The sequence below is a fragment of the Natator depressus genome, chromosome 1, assembly GCF_965152275.1.
Source record: "Natator depressus isolate rNatDep1 chromosome 1, rNatDep2.hap1, whole genome shotgun sequence".
In the NCBI taxonomy this organism is placed as follows: domain Eukaryota; kingdom Metazoa; phylum Chordata; order Testudines; family Cheloniidae; genus Natator; species Natator depressus.
In genome coordinates this window covers 10,081,517-10,097,296 of record NC_134234.1, presented here as the reverse complement: position 1 = coordinate 10,097,296, position 15,780 = coordinate 10,081,517, and the positions used below count along the sequence as shown (strand labels likewise).

The window sequence follows — 15,780 nt, the reverse complement described above, 5'->3', positions numbered from 1 at the left end:
GAGCGTGGTGGATTGGCTGGTCCCAGCAAGGATCAGACCCCGCTACCACCGAGTGGGAAGGACTCAGGTGGTCAGGGCCCCTGCTTTTGGCGATGAAGCCCCGCCCCTGGGTCAGTCCCAGCTGGTGACTGCAGGCTTAGATGCATGCGACCAAGGTTTGTTAGCCAGATCGCCAGCGTCTTCTCAATCAGCTGGCCCAGCAGGTTCCATCTGTCTCCCACAACAAACCCCAGAGCCTGAGCCCCATGGGGCGCTTATTGCCAGGAGTCTCCCAGTAGCAACTAATGGGCCCAACTGACATCCCGGCCCCATTGTTAGTTACCCATAAGATCCAGGGGTCACCCAATAAAGTGAATAGGCAGCAGGCTTAAAACAGACCTAGGGAAGTATTTCTTCACACAACACATAATCAACCTGCGGAACTCATTGCTTGGGGATGTTGTGAAGCCAAAAGTATAACCGGGTTCAAAAAAGAACTAGATAAGTTCACAGAGGACAGGTCCATCAATAGCTATTGGTCAAGATGGGCAGGGACGCAAGCCCATGCTCAGGTCCCTAAACCTCTGACTGCCAGAAGCTGGGACTGGATGACAGGGGATGGATCACTCCATAATTGCCTTGTTCTGTTCATTCCCTCTGAAGTATCGGGCACCAGCCGCTGTCAGAGACAAGATACTGGGCTAGATGGACCATTGGTCCAACCAGGATGGCCGTTCCTATGCACTGCGGGCAGCACCCACGCATCCGGTACGTTTACGCTGCAATCTGAGCTAGACGCAGCCCGGGTGGTCGGCAAGAGGAGAATATGAATGAAAACGCACTTGGGGTGTGGCTGGGGAGCTCGATCCGTGCAGCCCACATGGGTTTTAAGCTGCTAGGCCTGTGACGGAGAAGAAGGTTCGTAACGAGGTGCAGCGTCCACCATGCGCAGAAGGAAGGCACCAGCCGCTCTCATCAGCCAACATGCAGGGCTGTGAAGGAAGCCCTGGGTAGCGCACACGGTACCACGTCTCCTCAGCAACGCGGGATACCACGAGCGTACCCCACCTGCCGTCAGGCCTGGGTGGGCACGGACCCTGCACCGCCCTGCCCTGGCTTCCCACAGGGCAGCGCAGGGGCGAAAGTAACTTAAAGGACTTACCGGTACGCAGGGTGGCCGCGGTCCTGGGCAAGGTGTGGGGGGTGGTTCTGGGCCCCCAGAATGGGGGTGGCCTCGGGCGGAAGGGGCAGGGCTGGGGCCAGACTCCCCAGCCAGCCCTTCAGTGCTGCCCGGCCTGTGCCGCCCGGGGCTCCGGCAGCATTTGAAGAGCACCAGGCCCTTTTAGTCCCTGGGGCAGCTGCCCCTTTTGCCCCCCCCCCCCATCAGCAGCCCTGCCAGGACGGGGCTCAAAGCCGTGTACCGGCTCGTACCGCTTACTTTCACCTCCGGGACAGCGAATGAAGTTCAAGGTCGCAGAACCATAGGGTTCAAGGGCCAGCTAGTCTAACCCCCCGGCCAAGATGCAGGATTTGTTTTGCGTAAGTCATCCACGACATATGGCTAGCCAGCCTCCTTTTGGTCGCAGTCCTTATCTTCCAAGCGCCCCATGGCTGGGCGCAGGATATTGACAAGCTCGCGCCAAGCTCTGGAAGAGGGTCGCTGGTGACCACTCTGCCCCGCTGGCCCAGAGGCATGCTCAACAGTGAGAACCTTCCCGGGGGCTGGAACGAACTCCCCCAGGAACTACGGACCATCCCAAACCCTCCACTTTCCGCTCCAAGGCTCATGTCTTGGCTCCACAGACAAAAAAACAGAGCAAGATGTGTATTACAAAAACTACCCCCCCAAAGCCCTACCAAACCCAGCCCCTGCTGCCCTGCACGCCCTTCTCCCCCTGGAGGGATGAGAGAACACACGTGACAGACGTTGGTCTGGTTACTGAACACACGAGTGGCAGATGCTCAGATACTATGGTGATAAGGGTGCTACAGGAAGTGACGGAGAACAGAATAAAACAGAGCAGCTGGGTGCTGTCTAGAAGTGGAGAGCCTCCCTCCGGAGCTGGGTGGACAGCCTCCTGGGCCAGGGCAGTGGCTGATCTCCTTCCAGAGCGCCCTTGGCCGCAGCTGGTGGAGAGAACAGGGCTGGAGTGGGTGGACCAGCTACCTGGAGACGAGACGTTTGCCAGGGGGAGCAAAGCAAGTGAGCAAGAGCCCGGGAGTGTGGCGGGCTCATGGGAGGAGGAGGGAGACGCTGATCGGTTTGCCCATCCACCACATCCCCGGTGTCTCCGAGCTTTTACCTGGACGTCGCTGACTCGGGATGGCAGGCAGGTGACGAGGCAGATGGGCATGGAGCGGTAGCGCACCTCTGATCCGCTGCTGATGGAGTTCCCTCGTTTCAGCCTGAAACTAATGAGAACGGGCCCAGGTCACAAAACAAGCAAACGGCCCCTGGAGAACATGGGGCCTGATGCCAGCCCAGCTGAGCCTTGTCCCGTCTGGACAACGAGAGATCAAGCCGGTACGCCAGCAGCCCGGTGAGCAGAGGGCAGGGTGGGAGGGGAATGAGGGCCCCTTAGACCCACCATTCAGTCGATGTTACCCAGACCTTTGGGAAGTGCATTAAATCCCGGGCCCCAGGCGATGCAGGATACACGGCAGCAAACTTACTCCAGCAGCCCCTTGAAGACATCCACGCACCGGGCCAGAGTCATGGACGTGGCGGAGGCAGATCTACAGCGAAAGCCAAACAGAAAAGGAGGCAACGGATGAGCAAAAGGCAGTTGGGAACGGGACGGGGCTGTTCTTCGGGTCACGGCTCACCCAGCCCTCCGGGCAACGTCCCCTTCTCCCACCTGGCCACGGGCCACAGGCCGGGTCAGGGGGCTGCAGCTGATCACAGAGGAGAACGCTGCCCTCAAAGCCCGACTCGGACGAAGAACTTGGCTCAAGAGGTGCTCGGGCCAGTGGCAGCAGGGGGATGGCAAACCTTCACCTACCCACCTGGGGCAACAGCTGGGACCCAATGAAATCGATGGGAGTTTTGTCATTGATCTCGATGGGGCCAGGAGTTCACCTCTAGTGTCTCGGTCTCTGCCCTTTGGCCACACAGGAGTCACACAGAAGCAAGTTTCGGCTCTCCAGGAGTCGGGACCCAGTCACGCTCAACCCCCTCCCCACCACTGCCTACCGGGGGCCTCACCTCAATCCTGTCCTGTATTCCGGTCAATATCCCTCCCGTGGGCCAGGAACTGGGGCAGGGGGGAGAAATGAAGTGCCTAGTGGCACCTGGGGCTGCGGCGTGGCATTGGCAACGCACCCATGGGGGTCTACAGCTGGGGAGCCCAATCCAGCGATCACTAAGCGAGGGAGGGAGCTGGGTGCCTGAGTTTTGCTCCTGCAGCGAACACCAGCCCGGATGGTGCCACGCATCCGCAGGGCTCGGGGGCTAAATAATCATCACAGGCCATTGCTTGAGTCAGAGCTTAAGTCAACCACGGTTAGGGATCAGGGTAGGGGCCGTTTATCCCCCATCTGCTGCTGGGGGGGGGGTCTCACCTCACACCTTCCCCTGAACAAGGTGGCGCTGGCCACGGGCTGGACGGATCCTGGGGCTGAGCCAGTCGGGCCAGTCCTACGGTGCCTGTGTCTTGCGTTTCTCCCTTGGGATAACACAGAGTGAAGAATCCCAGCACGAGGGCTTCCATCTGCTCTGCTCTTTCGCCCCTTACTCGCCCTGTTTTGGCCATCCTGCCTACGGATATTAACAGGGCCTGCAGGAACCCAAGGGCAACCCATAGGAACCAGAGATGGGACTGGCCCGTTTGGCCACTGTCCCTCCTCCCTCGGGAGGAATCAAGGCTGGACTTTCCCCTGCACTGGGGCAGAGCCTGGGTTTACATGTCTAGGTAGAAAATACACCACAGTGGATGATCCAATCTTAGCTGAAGCAGATGGATTAGGTGGGACCCAGGAGGCATTGTCCATCTGTCATCCCTATGGCTCGGTGACCTCGTTTCACAGCCCAGCACATGGCACTGCTGGGCTCCTTCCCAGACCGTGGGAATACTCCTGTATTTTCCACACAGCTCAGCGTGTCTCTTCCGCAAAACTAGCCAAACATGCCATGGGAGATGATCGGGGTGCCGGAGAGAAGCCGGAGAGGGAGGGGTGTTACTGATGGGACAGCGAGCTGGAAGGGCCTGGTTTTTGCACTAGTGATGAGTGATCCTCTAGCAGTTGGGAGGCAGAATCCAGGCCATGTGGATGCTTTTCCACGCCCAACCGAAGCCGAACCTCTCAGGCTGGAAATCTCCGGAGAACAGACTCTCCCATGAGGTTACCCACACTCCTTGTTCCCTTGCAAGGCTAGAACTTCCTATAAGCGTCACTGTCCCCCGTTGTACAGAAGGGGAAACTGAGGCAGTGTGCAGCAAAGGGACTTGCCTAAGGTCACGGCGCAAGTCAGTGCCAGAGCCAGGACTAGAACTCCTGGGTCCAGCCCCATGGTCTAACCAACCTCCCTTGCAAAGGCTGTGAACCTGCAAGGTGCTGGGGCAACGGACAGAACGGGCTTCTTGTGCTGAGCACTGACCACTGCGTTCTCAGAGGAGCTGCCTGAAAAACAGCAGCCAAATTTCAGAAGAAAAAGAATCAGTTAAACATTTGGGATCCTCCAACGTGGCTCAGGTTTGACGGGGGCTTGGGGAGGGCGGAGGCTCAGGCCGGCTCTTGTTTGATCCGGGCGGTTCACCCATCTCTAGTGCTTAAAAGTAAACAATGGTGGAACCGGGGAGCAATCAAACAGGAACGGTGAGGGAGTCGAGTCACACAGCCGCATCGCCACCTGGTCGGAGCCTGGTGGGCCGGCAGCCGTTGAATCTGCACATCAGAACTGCAGACGCGCAGGGCAAGACTACGCAAGCCACGGGATCGTTTTCTTTGTAAGCGATCACGGACTTTTCTCCGCCTTCCTCTCCAGCACTGCGCGGGGGGTCATCCCACCCAGGTTAGTCCCTTCACTGCAGGCTGAGGAGGAGTGATAAGGGTGGGTCTCCTCTCTCGCAAATACTGCACAGCGGGAGCTGCCCTTCCCCTTGTCCCCCATGTAACTTTGACCTTATCCCTTTGAGGCCCGGATGAGTCCTGGGGCTGCTTCAGCAGGATGATCAGACATTCTCTCGCTAGCTGCTATACAGACACTTCTGGGCCTTACAAACCAGGCCAGGAACCTCCCTCAGATCCCACTGGATCTCTGAGCGTTGTTAAATGCCCAGAGCCCGGGCACCAGTAAGGAAATCAATTATCCTTTTTTCCCCCCCTAGCCTAGAGCTTTTATAGCTCCCCCTTCAGGCTCATCCACATGCCAGTCACTGCTAACTCTGTGTGTGTGTGTGTCCGTCCGTCCGTCCGAACCCTGCAGCAGCCTCCTACCTGAAGGGCCTTTTCCACAGCTTCTCGCAGCCCTCCAGTTCCACCAGGTCTTGGACGGGCACTTTCACCTCTTCCGGCTTCACCTCGTCCAATTCCCTGTGGGGAGAAGAAAGCAGCACGTTAGCCTGGGGGGCTGGGTAAGGCTCATCTGCAGGTGGGTTTGGTACCCCCTCAACTAGCTCTGTTTAGAACCTGCTGCTGTTTAAATGGCTCTACCCCGGTGCAAAGGCAGTTAGCCTGGGACAACGGGGCGTAACCTTGATACCGACAGAACTGTGCCCACACCCGGGCCATGGGTGGTACCACTGGCATAGGAATGCCAGGGTGCTATACCGGCAAAGCACCCCTAGCATACAGGCTACCAGTAAACACACAGCTGTACTGGTTAAAGTGCTGTTTACCATTGTGACACAAAGGCCCCTTGGCAAACTCCCGTCTCAGGCCTGGCAAACTCACTACACCAAATACATTGCTTGCAGGGTATTTACCCATAAAGGGTAACGTGTAAGGTCTCTATCAAAAGCTTTCAGAGTAGCACTCGTGTTAGTCTGTATCCGCAAAAAGAAAAGGAGGACTTGTGGCACCGTAGAGACTAACCGATTTATTTGAGCATAAGCTTTCGTGAGCTACAGCTCACTTCATCGGACGCAAAGCTTGTGACTTCCCCATATGCATGATCGTGGCATGGTGTGTGTACAGGTGTTATGTAAGCGATATTGGGACTATATTGAAGTTTAATGCCCTTATGGTCTCAAGGTAAAAAGGAGTCACCAGGCAGTAATATTACTTGGCAATGGCCACCCCTCCCGTAGCCAGCGGGTGATGTCACATGAGGCTCAGTTGTGTACCAGTGCCCCATCCCAGAACAGTCAACGGGAAAGCATCAGTGACAACCGCAAACAATCAAAGCCACTTGGTGGTAAACAGGAATGCTACAACAGACGGGGGCTCACCCTGCCCGTGAATAAAGACAACAGACTGATTCTGTGCAACACAGAGCGGGGAGAGGCCCTCTGCACCCGTTCCCAGGGAGCTGTCTTGTAGAGCGGGGTGTTCGCTGAAAGCTTGGACCCTGGTTCCTGTGAAACCAGCCAGCTCTGCAATAGACTGAACTTTGGAGGAAAACACCTTGATCTGATAAGAACGGGAATTATTAAGAAGCGTAGGGACCAGGTCGTGCTCTAGGATTTTGTTGTTTCCAGCTGAACCGCTGTCCTTTCTTAAACAACCCTTCCTGGGTTTTATTACAAGGGCTGGGTGATATACAGGAGCGGTGATTTAAGGTAAAACTAGTAAACGGCAGGGTGGGGGGACGCTGCACCTTTGGGGGCAGAGGATCTGGGATTTCGGGAAGTAGCCAGTGTCAGGGGCTGGCCGTCACAGGGGAATGCTTCAAGAGGACTCATCTATTCTTAACCTGCACGCAGGAGCAGGGCTGGCCTAGCCCAGAGGAGAGCGCTTGGGAGTCGCCTTGTTACCCCTTTTCTCCACTTCTCCGTCCTGGGTACCCCAAGGACCATCACAACCCTCTACTGGTAAAAATGCTGGCCAGGGCATAGGGACTAGAAGAGCTATAGTGTTTTTCCACTTCTGATTTCTATTATCCTGTCAGGAGACCTGGAATTCGACCACACAACCCTCCGGAGACCAATTATCACACATGCCACGGAGATGAGAGGTGCAGACAAACGAAGGAATGCCCAGTCATGGGCCAATCACAGCCTCGCTAGGCTGGGGGTCATGAGCTTCAGGCTTCATTGGTAGAGTTCCCCCCACGTGCCAAAATCAGATCACGTCCACGGCCAGAGAACAAGAGCTTTTTGGCTGGATGCACGGTCATTTTTAAAGTGTTTCCGTTGAGCTGTGGATCTCTCTAACATCCTGTAACTGACCCACAAGCAAGAGCGGCTGGCCAGCTTGTTTCTAAGCTCCAGAAGGCCACTGATGTTGCCGAGGGCTGGTCTACGCCGGGAACCTACACCGGCACGGCAACATCGCTCAGGGTGTGAAAAATCCACCTCCTCACAGCAGAGCGAGGGAACTCCTCCCGCCGCTACGGGGAGCGTCTACGCTGCTGTCGTGCCGTGTCTTCAGGTGGAGACGCCCGGGGAGTCGAGCCAGGTCGATCGGCACCAGGACTGACCGCGGCGTCACGGAGCACACGCCGCCAGCAGGGCCTAGCCTGCTCCGTGCTAAGGAGCTTTTCTCCGCCTGCGAGGACGGAACCCAGAAGCCTCCGCGATTCCTCCACAGCGTCCTGGGAGGTGGGGTCAGGAGAGGCGCTCAGGAGGACCAGCCGCAAGCAGCTAAGGAGCGGATGCACTCCAGCTGGAGGCAGGGCCGGGCGCTGGCTGTGAACCGCGCCCAGGGAAAAGACGGCTGCTGGGGAGCCTTTTGGAGGTCGACGCCCGCAGGCTGAGACTTGCTGCTCTTCAGCACTAACCCAGGCATTTCCAGCGTCTCTGGCCTCTTGCCAGGCTTGACCCGGGTGGTCACTCCCGGGATGGGCCTCAAATGACTTCTCTTGGGACATACCATGTTCCCTTTGCATGACCACCCACCCCCCCCCCCCCCGCCAGGGTCTGTCTCACCGCCTCGTTAGCGCCCCGGGGTCCCAGCTACTTACACGTCGATACAGACGGTTCTCTTTGTCGCCTTCTTCAGCTCCCGGGACAGCCGGGCCTGCTTCACCCTACAAGGACAGACAGGACAAGCAGAGGGCGTTGGGATGTACCCATGCGGCTCCTTCCCAGCTGCATGTCCCCTTTGCCTGGGCCTCGCTCTCGGGCAACTGCATTAGGCCTAGCAAAGGTGGGAGCAGAGCCAGGCACTCTTAGCCCTTACCGGGAGCAGGGCGGGAGGACACAGCGGTAAGGACATCTGCATCCAATCTACAGCTGGCAGCTCCAAAACTAAGAACGGCCAGACTGGATCAGACCAATGGTCCATCTAGCCCAGTGTCCTGTCTTCTGACAGTGGCCAATGCCAGGTGCTCCAGAGGGAATGAACAGAACAGGTCATCAAGTGATCCATCCCGTTACCCATTCCCAACTTCCGGCACTCAGAGGCGAGGGACACCCAGGCTGTGGGGTTGCATCCTGACCACCTCGGCTAATAGCTAGGGCTGTTGTGCAATTAAACAAAATTAGTCTCACTGTTAAACAATAATAGAATACCAGTGATTTAAATATTTGTGGATGTTTTCTATATTCTCAAATATATTGATTTCAATTACAACACAGAATACAAAGCGTACAGTGCTCACTTTATTTTTTATTACAAGTATTTGCACTGTAAAAAAAACAAAAGAAATAGTATTTTTCGATTCACCTCATACAGGTCCTGTAGTGCAATCTCTTTATCATGAAAGTTGAACTTACAAATGTAGAATTATGTACAAAAACCCTGCATTCAAAAATAAAACAACGTAAAATTTTAGAGTCTGCAAGTCCACTCAGTCCTACTTCTTGGTCAGCCAATTGCTCAGACAAACAAGTTTGTTTACATTTGCAGGAGATAACGCTGCCTGCTTCTTGTTTACAATGTCACCTGAAAGCGAGAACAGGTGTTCTCATGGCACTGTTGTAGGCAGCATTGCAAGATATTTACGTGCCAGATGCATTAAAGATTCATATGTCCCTTGATGCTTCAAACACCATTCCAGGGGACATGCATCCATGCTGATGCTGGATTCTGCTCGATAACGATCCAAAGCAGTGCGGATCAATGCATGTTCATTTTCATCATCTGAGTCAGATGCCACCCGCAGAAGGCTGATTCTTTTTTGGTGGTTCAGGTTCTGTAGTTTCCGCATCGGAGTTATTTAAGACTTTTAAGACTTCTGAAAGCATGCGCCACACCTCATCCCTCTCAGATTGTGGAAGGCACTTCAGATTCTTAAACCTTGGGTCGCTATCTTTAGAAATCTCACATTGGTACCTTCTTTGCGTTTTGTCAAATCTGCAGTGAAAGTGTTCTTAAAATGAACAACATGTGGTGGGTCATCATCCGAGACTGCTATAACATGAAATATATGCAGAATGCGGGTAAAACCGAGCAGGGGACATACAATTCTCTCCCAAGGAGTTCAGTCACAAATTTAATTAACTCATTTTTTTAACAAGTGTCGTCAGCATGGAAGCATGTCCTCTGGAATGGTGGCTGAAGCATGAAGGGGCATAAGAACGTTTAGTGTTATCTGGCATGCAAATACCTTGCAATGCCAGCTACAAAAGTGCCATGCAAATGCCCATTCTCACTTTCTGGTGATATTGTAAGTAAGAAGTGGGCAGCATTATCTCCTGTAAATGTAAACAACGTGTTTGTCTTAACGATTGACTGAACAAGAAGTAGGACTGAGTGGACTTGCAGGCTCTGAAGTTTTACATTGTTTTGTTTTCAAGTGCAGTTATGTAACAAAAAAAACTACATTTGTAAGTCGCACTTTCGAAACAAAGGGATTGCACGACAGTACTTGCAGGAGATGAACTGAAAAATACTATTTCTTTTGTTTATCATTTTACCATGAAATAAAAAATAACATACAGTTTAATTTCACTTACAACACAGAATACAATATATATGAAAATGTAGAAAAACATCCAAAATATTTAATACATTTCAATTGGTATTCCATTATCTGGTGTGATTAAAACTGTGATTAATCACGATTAATTTTTTTGAGTTAATCGCATGAATTAACTGCGATTAATCGACAGCCCTACTAAGAGCCATTGGTGGGCCTACCCTCCGTGAATTCATCTTGCCCCTTTTTGAACCCAGTTCTAGTTTTGGCGTTCATCCCACCCCCTGGCACCGAGTTGCACAGGTTGACTGTCTCTCGCAGCGCTCTGCTGTGTGAGCTAGAGACCTCCCTTGGCTGGCGACATTATTAGGGCTTATGTCTTCCTCACAGGGAAGCAACACAGCTGGTGGCCGGCCAGAAGCAAGCTCAAGCAGAGGGCAACGGAACAGGTCCATTTCCATCAGCAGAAGGAGCCAGACTCAAGAAGCAGGATGGCCCAGTGGTTAGGGCACTGGCCTGGGACATGCGAACCTTCCGTTCAAGGCCTTCCTCTGCCACAGACTGCCTGTGTGACCTTGGGCCAGTCCCTTAACTGCTCTGTGCCTCAGTGCCCCCATCCGTACAGCAGGAAGCACGGCCCAGCCCTGCCTCACAAGGGGGCTGGACGGATAAGGCCATTAAAGACTGAGAGTCACTCAGATACTAAGGTGCTTGTTTGGCCCCATCACCCTCGCTAGACAGCCAGCACATGGCATGCCCATGGCCCACTGATAACCTCATCCCCTGGCCTTTGGATTGGCTGCAAAATCCCGCCCAAGGGCTCCCACTGGCCTCAGCAAGCGAGTTCCCTGCTCCAGGACACTGACACAACCCCTCACTCCACGGGGGGCAGGCGGAGCCGCAGGGAGTGTGAGCAGAGCCTTGCATATTGTCTTCCTTGCTCCCATCCTCTGCACTGCAGGGTCCAGCTTTCCCATGGAGGAGGGCTGGGCAAAACTCCCTCCTGCCCTGGGACTCTGCAGCAGCATCCCCCACCGGGTCTCCTCCGCAGTGCCCAGGGTCTGCATGCCCTGTGCCCCCCACCAGCCCAGGCGAGACTCTCTCGTACACTGGGCAGAGACAGACCCTTAACCAACCTCTCGTTCTTCTTGTTCTGGTGCTCGGCAGCTTCCACTTTCTTCCGCACCAGGCTCTCAATCAGCTCCTGCTCCTTCTCGGCCGCTCGCCGCAGCTCCCCCTCCCGGAGCTGGTAACGCTCACGAAGGGCGTCGTATTCCGCCTTCATGGCACAGTTCCTGCTGCCCAGATCCTCCGCCTGGCCCTTCAGCTGTTGATGCTCTGCTTCCAGCTCAGAGATCCGTCCGCTCAGGGACGCCAGCCTGAGCCAAACCAAGAGACAGCACTCTAGGCAATGGGTTCCCCCCGACTTGCATCCCAAACTTTACCAGCACTCCTGAAAGTGAGCTCCCAAACTGGAGCAACTGCCATCTTGATCATCACCAGGGATTGAACCCAGGGCCTCCAGAGTTGAGAGCACGTGCCTCTCCAGCTTGAGCTAAAGGCTTAAGTCCCTTAGCTGGGAGCTGTAGCAGACTCATATCCTCTGTGGATCAGGCAGAGGGGGAAAACACACAACGTAGGCTGGATGTCGAGTAACTGGTTAGAGTGAGGCATGCACTGTACAGGTTTCTCTGCCACACGCCCAGCTTGCTGGGTGATCTCTGCAGGGCTAGTAGGAGTGAAGAGTAGTAAATGTTTACTGCCATTAAAGTTGGCTCCTCAGATTGTGATTCCAACACAGGAGGAGGTCTGTAGGGGAAGGAGGGGCCAGTTTTGCAGAGTAGACCTGCCCCCTCATGCTGGTTAAATAAACAGGTGTCTGTATAAAATAAGCCCCAAGGATAAGCGCCCTGGAAGGAAGCTGTGTTAAATCAGGTGCACCCAGGAGATTGGGGGGCATTCTTACCTTGTTTTCTGCTCCTGCAGTTTACACTCTTTGGCCTTGAGTAATTTGCTCAGTTCAATAATTCGATACGCCAACTGCAAACGAGAGAGAGATTTCAAAGGCCAGGTGATCTTCCAAAGAGAAACGCACGTATGCGGACGTAGCTTTCTCAAGGGCTGTGGAGCACACGAGGCAGAACTGGTCTGAGTCATAAACCGGACTCCACCTGAGATTGTGGTGTGTGCGGTGGGATACAAGAATGATGACAGGTTGGGTTTTTTTGTTGCTCACTTGCATGCCAACACTCAGACTATCTTTTAGTGGACCAACTTCTTGCCTCTCTGACCAACAGGAGTTGATCCAACAGAAGATATTGCCTCCCCCACCATGTCTCTCTAACATCCTGTAACTGACCCAGCTACACCACCATTGTCTATAGTACTCAGCATGCTCTTCCTATTCACAAGCCATTTCCAAGCTACAGGAACAAACTAAAAGGTCTGGGAGCTGCTTGTAGATACAGAGAGTGATTTTCCAGATGCCAGAATTGCAGACAGGTTCCCCAGTTGCTCTCTAACCTACAGCCTCCATAACGGTACTGTCTATAGACCTACAGTACATAAAACCGGCCACACTGGGTCAGACCAAAGGTCCATCTAACCCAGTATCCTGTCTTCTGACAGAGGCCAATGCCGGTGCCCCAGAGGGCATGAACAGAACAGGTAATCGTCAAGTGATCCATCCCCTGTCGGCCATTCCCAGCTTCTGGCAAACAGCGGCCAGGGACACCATCCCTGCCTATCCTGGCTAATAGCCATTGATGGACCTATCCTCCAAGAATTTATCGAGTTCTTTTTTGAACCTTGATAGTGTCTTGGCCTTCACATAAATCCTCTAGCAAGGAGTTCCACAGGTTGACTGCGCGTTGTGTGAAAACATTCTTCCTTTCCTTTGTTTGAAACCTGCTGCCTACAGCTAAATCCGGCAATGCTGAGCGCTCTGCAATACCACGCCCTGCCTTCTTTGCAAGTGCAGAGTCCGCACTTACTAGTGGCAGAACCTAGCCATCAGGTTGGCAACAGTCCCGTATTACAAGGGTCGTCTCTTATTTAAACAGACACCTTTTCTCCCAGACTTCAACATTTTTAAAATGTTCTCATCAAGCAAAGCCAGCGCTGTGATGTCCTTACCTTCCAATGATCGGAAGTTTGTAAAATTTCACTCGGTAGTAATGCAGAATCAGGCCTACGATTTACCGAACCCCTGTACCTATGGCGCAGAGGCTCCCAAATGAGGGTGTGTGCAGTAAGGTTATTGGGGGGGCACAAAGAGATGATGGGGCCACACTGAAAGGCTGGAGTCAGGAGGGGACTCTGTCTGGCAGGGGACGAGGAAAGGGCTCTGTCCAGGCGGTCTCGGCTGCCAGGAACAGGCTCCCTGCCGCCAGGAACAGGCTCCCTGCCCACCTCCCTCTCCCACTGCTGCAGCAGCCACCAATCAGCAATCACACACCTCGGCTGGGGATGTTGGCAGAGACTCTGCGAGCAGGTGGGCTACACCCTGGGAGCACTGACACCCCTCCCCCCCCGGCCAGAGAGAGCCCCCTCCAGACCCTGGCCCTTCAGCGCAGCTCCAGGGCACACAACTCCATCCACTTGCCCTGCCAGACCGGCCCTGCGCAGGGAAAGCAGACGGGGCCACGCTCAAGGGCTGAAATCAGCAGGGGGCCATAATTCATGGCTGCCTCTTTCCACACCCCTCCCGACCCCGCCACCCTGGGTCCAGGCAGCCAAGACAGCCTGACTGCTGCAAGGAGAGGAAGTTTCCTCAACTGCCAACATGGTCCGTACGCCCCAAACCTTATGGAACTGGGCACCCCTCCCCTGGCACCGGTGGGCACAGGCTACTCCCCCACATGCAGGGGCTAAGAAAACAGGGCAAATGACAATCCAGGGCCACAAGAGCTGACCCTCGGGACCTTCCCTCCCCCCTACGTACCTCCCCACTGACGTCTTTCATCTCTGCAATTTGCCCCTGGTACTTTATCTTCAGGGTCTGCAGCGCTTCTGTGGGGCCCAAGCCTGGTTCCAACACGCAGCCCCTGGTTTCCCGCCCTGACCTACAGACAGGGCAGGTTAAAAAAAACCCAAAGTCACTTCTGAGCATGCAGCTGCTGAGTTTGCAGCGGAGTTTAATGAAGATCTGCCTTCCCCAGGAGCAGAGTGCAAATTCCTGAGGCAGAGGGGCAATCCCGCTGGGGCAGCGTGCAAGAAAGAGACAGCAAAGGTGCAATGACTTGTTTTGCTTCGTGCATTTAAAAAAAATAAATCAGAGCCTGAACTTCTGCACATCCGCAGCTTTCATTTGAAAACAGCCCAGCTTCTGCTTTTTTGCAGCAGAAAATCATACTGTAAACACAGGTGTTTCTGCTCTGTTAAGCCAAACTGCCTCTAGCAAAGATGCTCTCTCCTGCCCCCGCTGCCCTCAGTGAGGCGTGAAGCCGAGGGCCTAATGAAACAAACACGACAATTGGCTTCTCCGTTGCTTTAGCCAGGCTATTAAATGCAGACGTCGCTCCTAATGTAACATTAAAAATACCCGTTTTGTCGTCAAAGTCAGCAAGTGCAAAAGCCAAGAGCTCCTGCTGCAACGTCAATCCTGCTATGTCACACATGCTGCAGATTTTGTGGTGCATTTAACCGAGGCAAGTCCAACAAGCTGCCCACTACCTAGGAAAGCAGCAATGCCCCCATGCAATGTGGTCAAGTTACTTTTATCTTTATCTTTGCATAACGTAACTGCTGTTAAAGGTTAGCTGTGCAACGTTACCATTGCCGGATCAGACCAGATCCTGCGCCCCGACCCACTGTCAGCTGGAATAAGCGCGGCAGAATGTGGCTGGCAGTTTTTTGTGGGGCGAGAGAGCAAAAGATACATGCACACAGAAGGATTGCTTTGTTCACCTCTTGCAGTGCAGCTAATTCTGGAGTGGAACATGGCAGCTGTTAAACTCACAGCAGTTTGGGGCAGGAGGTGAAGAAGCAAAACACTATCAAACTGAAGCTGCACAGGGGCTCTAGGAAGGCAGAACGTAATTACCCACAATGCAATCTGGCCTAGCCCCCAGGCTTAACCTCCCTTTACTCTTGCAAAAAAGTCATTTGGACTCTATGGTTCAGATCACTTACGTTACTGGCGTCTCCTCTAAAAGACAACAGCAGCGGCTCTGCACTAACAGAGGAGAAAGCCTGTCTCCATCCATCCTGGGCCACTTCCCACTCTTACTCAGCTGGGGAGCCAGGAACCGGTGCCTGGCTGACTCAGTGGATTTTTGTTGGAAAGGAAGAAAGGTCTGATTGTGAAAGCCTCCCCCTTCCCAGGGCACGGACTGCCACCACCAGTCAGAGGCATTCGGTGCTGCGAGGGACCATGGAAAGGGTCAGCTACGCTTGCCTATCAACTTCCAAAGATAACAGTGCAGCCATTGTAGGGCCAGCGGGGATATATCCCAGTGCTGCTGGCTCTGGGAAGTGTCACGCCCTCCTCCATGCCTGAGGAGGAAGAAGTCAGATCCGTTCTACTTACCTAGGGGCCTGGAGATCAAAGGACTCAGCCTGTAGCTTCTCTGTGAAATGCACCAGCAAGCTGGACTTTTCCAACAGTTTGGTATCTGCAAGGAAGCAAAGAGATCCAGGGCATGAGGATCACGAACATCGTGTGCGGGAGAGGGGGGACCCATTCATCAGAACCCCTTCTCTGAAATCTGGGGGAGAGGTCAGACATGAAAGAACCCCCAGCTCTGCCAGTTCTAGAAGGAGCCTGCCGCCGGCAGCTTAACAAGCAATTTATCCACCTGCAAAACAGGGCGACCAGGCCTACGGGTCTTCTTCCATCT

The 15,780-nt window shown here is 54.0% G+C and overlaps 1 protein-coding gene across 1 annotated transcript in view; it reads right to left on the bottom strand.

The window, feature by feature from the left end:
- The window catches only part of ATG16L2 (autophagy related 16 like 2), a 62,660-nt gene that overhangs the window by 27,588 nt on the left and 19,292 nt on the right, over positions 1-15,780 (bottom strand). The window contains exons 2-9 of the mRNA XM_074954565.1: positions 15,471-15,555; positions 13,884-14,004; positions 11,907-11,980; positions 11,077-11,319; positions 8,042-8,107; positions 5,416-5,511; positions 2,653-2,715; positions 2,283-2,391 (exon numbers count right to left, since the gene is read on the bottom strand). Of these exons, the coding sequence (XP_074810666.1) occupies positions 2,283-2,391; positions 2,653-2,715; positions 5,416-5,511; positions 8,042-8,107; positions 11,077-11,319; positions 11,907-11,980; positions 13,884-14,004; positions 15,471-15,555 (857 nt within the window). The remainder of the gene's footprint in view (positions 1-2,282; positions 2,392-2,652; positions 2,716-5,415; positions 5,512-8,041; positions 8,108-11,076; positions 11,320-11,906; positions 11,981-13,883; positions 14,005-15,470; positions 15,556-15,780) is intronic.